The sequence below is a fragment of the Marmota marmota genome, unplaced genomic scaffold (genome assembly GCF_001458135.2).
Source record: "Marmota marmota marmota unplaced genomic scaffold, marMar, whole genome shotgun sequence".
NCBI lineage: Eukaryota > Metazoa > Chordata > Mammalia > Rodentia > Sciuridae > Marmota > Marmota marmota.
In genome coordinates this window covers 203,003-214,411 of record NW_026000076.1, presented here as the reverse complement: position 1 = coordinate 214,411, position 11,409 = coordinate 203,003, and the positions used below count along the sequence as shown (strand labels likewise).

The 11,409-nt window shown below is 37.5% G+C and overlaps 1 protein-coding gene across 2 annotated transcripts in view; it reads left to right on the top strand.

Moving 5' to 3' along the window:
• The first annotated feature begins 1,474 nt into the window (after positions 1–1,474).
• The window catches only part of Palmd (palmdelphin), a 46,239-nt gene continuing 36,304 nt past the window's right edge, over positions 1,475–11,409 (top strand). Inside the window, exon 1 of one of the 2 annotated variants that reach the window (XM_015500849.2) lies at positions 1,475–2,260. In XM_015500849.2, coding sequence (XP_015356335.1) covers positions 2,216–2,260 — 45 coding nt within the window. In that variant the 5' untranslated portion in view covers positions 1,475–2,215. The remainder of the gene's footprint in view (positions 2,261–11,409) is intronic. The other variant, XM_048814392.1, reaches the window with a different exon arrangement.

The following is an 11,409-nucleotide window of genomic DNA, read 5'->3' as shown; positions in this document are numbered from 1 at the left end:
ACCAATTACTTGACACAACTTTGCTCCTCTCTTAATTCCCTGATCCTCTTATTTTATCTAGTCTTACTTACACTAAAAAAAAAGAAAACTTTGTACTTCCTATAGTAAAAATGAGATTTGAGGGAAAATTTGATTTTAGAAAAGGATCCAGATTAATAATTGGAGGACTGCCCATCTGTTCTGGGGAGCAGATATGCAGTTCTGACTGATATTTACCACTGCTACTCTCTTGTCTTTAATTTCAGCCAAGATCTGCAGATAAACAAAATTGAAAGCTTTGAGGGTTTGATTTTTTTTTAAGCTTAAATATCCATCCAATAGTAGCAAACTTGGCCCATGCCTAAACAATTCTTGTACTCTCTATTCCCCCCAAGTGTGTCTTTTGAGGATGTAAAAACAAAGATAAACTACACCCAAGTATAATTTCAGACTCTTGAAACTGCTGAGCTTCATCTTGGGATTGGGCTCTGGGATTGGGAAGCTAAAAAAATATATATATATGCACACACACACATATATATGTGTGTATATATGTACATACACACACACACACACACACACACACACGAAAATCTTATTTCATTAGGGCCCCTAAATTTCTGCAAAGGAGAATCCCACAGGGTTCTGTTGGAGGGTTTTACACCAGCTGTAATTTTTTTGGGAGCTGGATGGAGGAGGAAAGCAGGTTCAACCCTTCTTCATAAGAGTAACTTAGGCATCAGCCTGTGACTTACCTTGCCTGTGCCCTTGGATAGACCTTGATGAAGGGCTGTTGTAAGACCAGACAATTGAAGTTCCAATCCTGACTTTGCTACTTATTAGCTATGTGGAAAATTACCTCCCTGAACCTGTTGCCTCATTTTTAAATAGGGATAACACATTTATTATTCAGCACCTTGTCCAATAAATAGGATGTAACTCATTTGCCCATAGAGAGTGCTCAGTAAATATTAGCCATTACTATTATTAATAACAGAAACAAAGGAAATTAAACCTTATGTTCAAAGTTTGGTTTGTCTTTTTAAACTCTTCAGCTGTTAATATGAAAGTGTTTGATAGTATCCAAACATGTAATAATGAGGTAGATGGTAATTAGGGTTGACTGCATCCAAATTTAATTAAAGAACTATCCCAGAAAAGAAAACAAAGTCAATTGCAAAGTTTCCTGGTCTCTGCTTCAACCTAAGAGCTTCACTGGGTTTCACTCCTTTTTTCTAAAGGGCAAGGGAACGTCCACGCAGGGTCGGGCTGCCAGCAGTTACAGAACATCTCATCACACTTTCAAAGGCTCACTCCTCTCTCTTGCGTAACTGGTGAGGTCAAAATGGGCACCTTCATGGAAGCCCAGAGTGCCATTTCTGAATGAGGTCCAAGAAAGAACTGCATTCCATAGAAATCCAAGTCAGGCACCAGCAGAGCATGGCACTTGCTGTTTAAAGTGCACTGAGCACCCCTGGAGGGCCAGCTTTTTAATATCATCACCTTAACACCTTTGATTTCTTCATGACCTAAGATTCCAAAGTCTCCAACAAACTGCTACAAATGGGGAGGTGGGAGAGGAGGACAGCCTGATGTAAATTTACCACTATGTGAAGTTCTAAAGTAACTATAGAAGTTTCTATTATTGCTCAAAGCCAAACAGAGGGAGAAAGACAAATAAGTGACTTGGCACTTCTGTCCAACTGAGGTGAGACTCTCTCTCTTTGTAATCCTGGAGTGAGAGTGCAGGTGAACTAACTTCCTGCAAACACACACAGACCTACGCATACGGGGACAGCTGTGTGTTGCTGGAGAACAGTCTGATTAAACAGTGCATTGGTTCCCTGTGCCAATCCTGGAAAATAATGAATTGGGTAAGGAACAGTTAATAAGAAAATGTGCCTTGCTAACTGTGCACATTACAACAAAGAGCTGGCAGCTCCTGAAGGAAAAGGGCTTGTGCTGCTGCCGTTCAAACTTGTCAGTCAACTCGTGCCAGCAGCCTCAGCGTCTGCCTCCCCAGCACACCCTCATTACATGTGTCTGTCTGGCCTGATCTGTGCATCTGCTCAGAGACGCTCCTGACAAGTCGGGAATTTCTCCATTTCTCCCTGGTGCAAAGAGTGGATTTCTCCCTGCTTCTCTTCTATCACCTCCGTGCCTCTCCCCAAGGAGGCTCTTTGATTTATGGTAGCTTTGGACTTCCTTCAGCGTCTGCCTGCTCTTGACTTGTAGAATGGAAGAAGCTGAGCTTGTGAAGGGAAGACTCCAGGCCATCACAGTAAGTCTGCATATGGTTATAACTCATTAAGGTGGTTGCTTAGAGGAACAGCACTGGTTGCTAGCTGTCCCTGTTGCTGAGCCCCCCTCAGTGGATAAACAGATCCCTCAGCCTTCATGAATGCATCTCTGCTTCTCTTAACCCTTGTGACCCTTTATAACTCTTGGGCTTTAGAACCTGAGTTCAGGGCAAATGTTCCTGATTTTCACAGACAGTTTCTATGTTTTAAACAACAATCAAAAGCTTTTAAGGCAGTCTGGTTAACTATCATTCGGCTTCTGTGTACACCTTAAAAATACTATTTCTCCTTTAATTTCTAATTGACAGGCATTAGATCAAAAAGCAGGTCCCCAGCTTGGAAACTTTTTAAAGCAATGAATGCAGCAAAAAGTTTGGATTTTTTAAAAGGGAAGGAGAAAAAGAATTAAAACAAATGATCTGAAATTTTTTTTATTTGTAGTGTCATAGTATGTTCCAGAAAGCCTAACAATTAAAATGAAAGTTGGTATATTTAAGCTAAGCATTGAACAAGAGAAAAGTAGGTAAAAGCATGTATCAGATTAATTCTCAGAGATCAGTTTCCAGTACAGTCATAAACTGAATAAGATCCTGATAGAGGAATGTGGTGCATGCAATGGATTTGGAAAATATTTCGTTAATGCCGGGAAGAAAAATAGTGCATTTTTTATGCTTGTTCTGGGAAAGAGTCAAAGAAACAAATGGATTACTTTTCTTAAAAGATTCAGCTATTTAAAAAAAAAACTTTTTAAACACTGCACTTGGCAGTAACCTGGAAATTCATAACACAATCATTTATCATTAGTTGCAACTTTTAATACACTTTTTTTTACGGGGGAAAAAACCTTGAAAATCAACACCTAATTTCTCATATTTTGTTGCCACTGAAATTAGCTGTCAGGAAGAAATGAGTACTTTTTAAAAAACTGATACTTAATCAGTGTGGGTAAGGAGGATGTTTTTCTTGTCTCTTCAAATTCTCATAGCAAAACTAATAATTCAAATTCTCATAGCATAACTAATTTAAGATTTTTATGAAATAGATACAGTGTCTTAGTTCCACCTAGGAAGGATTCAATACGTTAAACTGTTTTCTTAGCCAGTGGTAAGGAACCAGGAGTCCATTGATAAGGCTGGCACTCTTCCATAAGATAATACTTTTTTTTACATGTCTAACTTCTAATCATTATATTTCCTTTCTTCAGAAATCGTTGGCTTGGGTTGTTGTTTGTTTTGTTTTGCTGTTAAAACCCCACCACCATTTCAGCTGTCCTGCTTGAAAGGACAGGAACTCCCCTCTGTTGTTTTTGGCATGGATCTTTTACATTACAGCTGTCGTCTAAAGGTTGCTTTACTGGACTATGTGAGATGTATGATCACAAGCTCTTTAGAATGCTTCTGTCTCTTAATGAAATGAAATCATGTCCTCAATGAAATGTAAAAATAGATGCTTCTGTATTTTCCTTTTTGATTTGGGGCATACCCTAGGTTAAGCCTGTACTACCTCCAGTGCACCTTAAAACTCATACTGAAGTAGCACATGTTCCAAAGATATGGCTGCATGCAGTTATCCAGGAAGACTAGGAATTTTCACTGAGGGTCCAAATGCAAGCAGGATCCTAATAAGTTAAAAGCAGTCCAGGGGGTAGTAAGTTCCTAAATATACAGACACATGGATTTTTTTGATGATTTAAAAAAAAAAAAAGAACTAATTTTTGGATTATTCCATTAACCTAAACACACCCAGTAGAAAGAATTAAGCAAAATTTCAAAGGTCACAAAGTACTTGTAGCTTAGAAGTAATATACTTGTATAAAAGTTGTAGGGAAAAATGGAAAAACTTTATGGGAACAAATTCCCATTCGCCTACACCTCACCAGGCTAAATCCAGTCACATTGGTCATCACCTAGAGGGGAAATGGAGCAGTAGTGTGTCCATGGAAACAACACACCAACCTCCTCCCTCCTGGGGCCCTGAAAGTGCCAGCTTTCTCCACCCTGGCCTTACCCAGGAAACCACCTCACTATTCCCTTTCTTCCTGGGAAAATGAAAATATATGGTATCCAGGAAGCTTGCAAGGATTATTTCATTTTTGGAAGTACTTATAATCTTCACAGTCTCTGACCTAGACTAACACTCAGAGGCAATCCTTTCATCTTAACCATTTTCCTACACTGAAATAACTTCCATGTACTTCAAGAAAAAAAATCAGAAGGCAATTGCCTAATGTACCAAGACACACCAACTCACAGACTGCACCTTGGAAGAAAAAAAAAAAAAACTTTAAAACTCTAAGATCTGTTTGAATTATAATCTCTGCTCATCTATTTATTCCACCTGGTTTCAAGTGCCTTAAAAGTCATTATTTCCACTTTTCAAAGAACTGAAAAAATAAACGTATAGGTCTATAATTTGACAGAAACAAGTGACAAGCTTCCTCTAAAAATAAAAATAAATTAAGTAGATGGAATATGGCACTTGGGCTCTCTAATTGAAAATTAAATTACTGTAGTGATGCCATTCATTTCTTGTATTTGTAAAGTGAACTTTAGACTAGTCAGAAGTCTTCTTGAAGATTTAAAGACAGTGAAGGCAAAAATTATAAAACTACACAGAAACAATTGTTTAAAAGAAAGTACTTCAGTGTAGGAGTACCAAATATACACTCTACTTAATTACTTACTTTGATCTTCTTTCTTCATTACTTCATCCATGCACCGACTCTTCCCTTAGCAAATTTGTGGTCAAAATACCCCTTTGCCAAAGAGTTCAGTTTGCACCTATATTTTTTAAAAAGGAGTGCTTCAAACTGATTAAATATTATTTTTCACGCCTAAAAAGTCTCCCGAGGCTATATTCAAGTTAGTACATATTTTAATAAATAGCTGATTCTGATATAAAGGGAGAGCTATTGAAGTCATAATTTGAAATTCACTTGTAAGGTCGTTAGAACTGATGACATCAATGTCTTCAGCATTTTGAAAGAAGTGGGATGAAGGCTTGAATGTGTCCCCACAGAATCTCTAAAGAATTCTGTAGAAGTAAGCATGAAGAATAGTAAAAAAGGCCTGGGTAGATTCCCCTCAGAGAGATCTTTTTAGGATGACCACTCTATGTGCTCTTGACATCCTCCTCCACAAGGAACACCTTGTCTTATCTCTCCTCCTATGGGGACATTGGAAAAGACTGTTCCTAATATGGAAATGATCAAACTGGAAAACTCCTGGTTCTGAAACTATCTAGAAATCACAGACTTGCAGAAACAGTTCTGTTCCAGGGTTGAGCTGAGATGAATTCTGAGAATTAGAATCAATTTGCAGAGAACAGAATCAACTGAGCAGGCAGGTAACAAGATAGCTGCCATTTGTAGTCTCATCAAGGCCTACCTTTAACCATTAGGGATGTGTGTATCAACTCATTCTTTTATGGGTGGGTTATTATGTTTGGCAAAGAAATGTGACGTAGCACATTGGGGGGGCCTTTGCTCAATTAATCATTGTTAAGCACTTCCTATGTGTGGAGCCTTATGCATTTATATGAAAGAAGAGAAATAAAGAGCCTTGGGAACCTCCCAAGTGAAGGTGGGAGTGGGTGGCAATTTTAAGAGGAGTGGTCAGGGTGTGCTTCACAGATGGGGTAACAAATGAACATAGCTATAAGGGAGGGAGCACTCTGTCAAAAGTTAGACAACAGTAGAAATCAAAAGTAGAAACACCTGCCTACAACTGCCTTCCTTTGGAAAAGAGCAACAGAAAGTCCTGAACCTGGAATTTGAGCAATAGAGCAACATTTGCCAACCAAAGCTGCTCAAGAGAAAAACAAACAAACAACAATTGCAGCAACAAAAAAAACTCACATTTCCCTGGATCCACACCCTATTTCTTTCCACTCCCAAAGAATTTTTTTTTTTTTTACTTGTAAATACAGGAATTTAGGAGGCAGGAAGTTTTTGACATAAAACAGAAATCTTCCCTTTCAAAGACCCATATTATAATAATAACATAAATGCAGATGGGTTCTAATTATTCTAACATGGGTTCCCTTCACCTCATCTCCTTCTCTTTTGGTCAATATTTGAGATCTTCTTAAAGTCAATAAAACATCTTATGACCCAAAGACAGAACCTGCTACAGAATTCTCAGGGCCTGTACACAGTGAAAATGCAGCAACATTTGTTCAAAAAATATGCAAAATTTCAGGATGGTGACACCAAAGCCTAAAACTAAGAGCTGGGCCCATCTGAGCATGGTGCCCCATGTGATTTTACAGGTCACTTGCCCAAGAAGCCAACCCTGTCTCTGTATTCTAGGCCAGCCATATGTATTTCTTCCTATTCATTCTACCTGCACAAACAAAAGAGTGAAACAAGAACAAGCTAGCCTGGACCACTACTTTTGCTTGGACCATTGTATTATGTAGAGTTCTAAGAACTTCTTAAAGCACTACCAGTGGTTAAGAGTGTGCATAATGAACCATTGTTACATACCATGTCTCATAGTTAAGACAAAGATACAAAAACAACTTCTAATTTGTCATGAGCATTCAAAGACATCCACAGGAAGATGGTAAATGAAGATGTAGCAATCTCCTCAATAAAGAAGCCCTATGCCAGAATATTCAAACAATAACGCTAGGCAAAATTTCCACAGTGCTGTACCAAGATTACATGTTTCTTCCAGAGAGGGAAAGATTTTTTCAAATAAATGTGCTGTGCCACATTTCTTTGCCAAACATAATAGACCACCCATAAAAGAGACCATGTGACCAGGTATAATAATTTTGATAGCTCATTAAGGAAACTGCTTTGATAACATGGGAAGGTTTTTCCAGTGTGCTACAGAATGATAATATTACTTCACTAGATACTCCACTAAAAAATATCACCATGAACTTTCTGAACATTACAGAATGGTCAAAAAATAATCTGCTTCTTTAGAAAACTGTGTTAAAACAAATTAAAGTCTAAATGTTTAACTGAAGTCTAAGCAAATGGAGCACCTAAAACAGGACTTCCTAATTCCCAATTTCTAGTCTCAAACCATCTAGCCTTTTTAAAAATAAAAATATTTAAAATCACTTAAACTGCAGTGATGTCATTTCGTGGAGAGACTCTGTGAAAATTGACTGCATTAAGAAGTTCCCTCACCCAGAACAGCGTGGGATGAACATTTTCCTAAAACACCAAGTCGACGGAGAGTGAGAGCTGTCCTTAGCTTTTCCGTAAAATCCTAAGGACTAAGAGGAGTCAGTCAGGCCATTTAAGACATGGAACTGGGTTATCCTCTGAAGCTCTGAATGGAAATAGAAACTGGCTTCTGTCCTAAGCAGCAAGTTTTCAGTGTATCATTGCATCAGTCATCGACAGGGTGATTCGGTGCAGTAAGAGGAGCTGTGACAGCTGTTCCTTAATGGATCTGTGCTAACAAACCTAGAATATAAAGTGCATCTCTTAAGCAGAAGAATTCTAAGATTACTGACAACAATAACAACACCTATTCTTCCACAGCATTTAGGCTTTAAAAAAATGTTCACAATTATTATCTCATGTGTCCAAAGAGTCCTATGATTATTATGACTATTTTCAGCAACAAATGTTGCCATCTCCATTGGACATGTGGAAAATCTAAGACCAAGGATGATTAGTTAAATGGTAGAACCTCTTCCGTTTGTCAGATTTTCTGACCACAACATCCCAATAAACTCTTATAAACATCAAAACTGCAACCCTCACCTGACTCAGAATTTCCTTTGATTTCTGTGGCTTACTCTTATGGATAGAGTTTGAAGTGGAGCAAGGAGAAGAACCTTTAGAGGTTCTGCTTCTCTTAATCACATTTTCTAACTCAAATCAGACCTCCACTGCAGTCCCCCCACCTCCCTTAACCTGCCAGGAGTAGAAGTGGGCAAAAGAGAATGTGTTGCCATTGCAGAAGTGTCTGTTATTTTTCTTAAAAGGACTGAGATGGAATCCAAGTCATTTTTCAAATCTTGCAATATTGAAAGACCTAGTCACATCCTCCCTATCTGTCTCCATTGCACAGTCTCTAGCCTCCAGCCAGGAGTTCTTAATACCAAGACCTCTTAGCATCTCTCACAGTTCTCCAACCATGAGCTCAGCACTAGCTGAGCTGGGGCACCAATATCATCATGTGGATGGGCAAATGAAGTAATGAACAATTACAGTCAAGCTGAGAAGGGGAAACACTAATGATTGACCTGCTAACAGATCGCTTTTACACTAAAAATCAGGTCAAGCTTACTGTCACCCCTTAATAACTGAAGGGTTTGTTTTGTGTTTGTTTTTTATCCTTGTTCTATTTTGTCACTATTCATTAAAATAAATGAGAAAAGATAATAAAAGAGTAGAACACAAACTGGACTTCATTTGGAGCTCTCTTAGAATTTATTGTAAGGTCGGGAAAGAAGACTAAAAGTAGAGAATGAAATGAGATTTAGAAAGTTTTTGTTTTTTGACTTATTATTGTGATAACCACCATGCCCAATTTCCATGGCTACTTAAGAAATAGGGTATTTTAAAGTTAGATTCACAAAATACCATAGGACCAAGAGAAAACAGAAAGTCTCTGTTTATATTCCTATGTTCTTCACTCCATGCTTAGGACCTACGCACTCAGCTTCTCCTGGAATGCTTCCAATACCAGGGAGATCCACACCCTATTCCATTTGAGAACAGCATTCTGGGTTAAGATTTCTGACAGGATGTGCTAGAATCTGGTTTCCTTCACCTTTCACCCAACTATCATGGCTCCAACTACTGGTGCTTATATAACTTCATTTTCTGGATTCTGATCATTTGATCATAGGCACATTCTAAACACTCTCTAAAATGTCAGTATCACTGTTAAAAGTTGGTGCTGAGAGTTGAACAGGACCCTTACCAGGACAGAGTCCCTTATTTTGGAAATTGTATTTCTGTTGATATATTTGGTAAGCAATAAGGTGCATAAAAATTATCACCGGTGAAGCTACAGAAAATTAGGCTTAACTCAAGTTCCACCACTGGGTCAACTGTATGACTTAAGAAAATTAAACACTCTAGTCCTCAGCTTCAGGGTCTCTGAAGTTAAGAATAAGAATCAATTAAGTTCAGCTGTCATATGCACAATGAATATACAAAAATCAATAGTTTTCTTAAAAGCAATAATTACTCAGAAATATAATGTGAAAATATCCCATTTTCAGTAGCTACAATTTTTTTAAATGTTAAAACTTAAAAATAATACTAGTAAGGAAATATGCCAGGTTTACTTGAAGATATTTTTTATACTTTTACATCTTCTGAGGATATTTATAATAAAACTTTGCTAAGCAGCATAATATATGTGACCAGAAAGGCAACTGTTCCTGGATAGGTAGTTTGAATTCAGAAAAGTTGTCATAGACTTCCAAATTTATTCTAAGTTTAAGGAAATTTTAATCAAAATTTCTAAAAAAGCATTCTTATTCACTTCTGGTTAAAGCCAAAATCCCTAAAAACAGGACAATTTGGCAAATGATATAAGAAATCAAAAAAACTTTTTTATACTTTGATGCAGAATTTCATTACAAGGAACTTATGCCAAAGACAAATAAAAGATGTACACAGACATGGACATCCTAAGATGTTCATAATAATTCTATCAAGGTGTGTAGTTTTCTTGGTTTATTTGGTTGGTTAGCTGGAATTTCTTTTGTTGTTGTTGTTTTAAATTTGGTGGAGAGTGAGGAGAGATAAGGAATTGGTTGGATTTTCAGTTTGGTTTCTATTAGAATCAAATAAAATAAATCCAATGTTCATTTGGAAAAATAAATTATTATTGTTAATCAAGAGTTTCTTATAAGAACAATAAAAGAATACTTGCCCAACTCTATCTTCCTACAGGCCACTGGTATAAAAAAGCATTAAAAACACTCACCTTCAAATAAATATTCTTTTCTGCTCACATTTTCACAAATTTGTATGGCATAAAAACTTTTTCAAAAGCCATGCAGAACCAAGGCACACTGCTTTCCTGTGACCTAGATTTACCTCACTGATATTTAGGGACAATTAAATAAATTGATACATTTATGCGTTTGAAGTGGTTCCTAAGACATTAAAAGCTCTCGATTAAGGCTGGGCACAATGGCACACACCTGCAATCCCAGTGGCTCAGAAGGCTGAAGCAGTAGCATCACAAGTTCAAGGCCAGCCTCAGAAACTTAGTGAGGCCCTAGGTAACTTAGTGAAATCCTGTCACAAAATAAAAAATAAAAAAGGGCTGGGGATGTGGCTCAGTGGTTAAGCACCACTGGGTTCGATCCCTGGTGCTAAAGAAGAAGTTCTCAATCAATATTAGCCATTATTACAAACATCAAAATCTTCATCATCTGCAGATCTTGAAATAATTAAGATTCAAGAACAAAATTTCAAGTCTTTGTTTTTTACTTTCTGTTTTTGTTTTGGTGGTGCTAAGGATTCAACCAAGGTTCTTAAGCATGGTAGGCAAGTACTTTACCACTTAACTACATCCCAGCCCTAAATCTTTGTTTTTAATAATCAAACCCTACCTCCTAGACATGCCTCTCTAAATACAACATTATAAATACAATTCATTCTATAACTTTGCCAGGGATTAACCCATAAATCCCACCAGTCTTTTGTAATTCATTTTTACCCTCTTCCAGAAATTGGGGCATTTGTCACTTTCAATCTTCTATCTTTTTGCTCTATCCGAGATTCCAAAGAAATTACACAACAATATTCTTCTGCCATGTCTATAAATTTTTCTTCTCCCTGGAACAAAGCTCATCGGAGACCGAAGAGCAGCTCTGTCTCAGAGAGTTTACTTCCTCTTGGGTGTTAATTTCCCTTTAAGTGTGTTGGTTCCATCCTTCCCAGGATCAAAATTACTCTCCTTAATCAAAACTGTAGGAACAAAATAAAAGTGGAATTGTTCTATTTTGTTTCTGTTATTTTAGTATTGCATTGCACTATTCATCTCAGCAATAGTTTTACTGCTTTAAACATTCTGCTATAAGCATCTCTCTCTCACACACACACCACCACCCTCACCCCCCCTCACCCCCACCCCCCCCACCACCACCAATTTCGCCATGTTGAAATCCTAAACCCTAGGAAAGATGATTG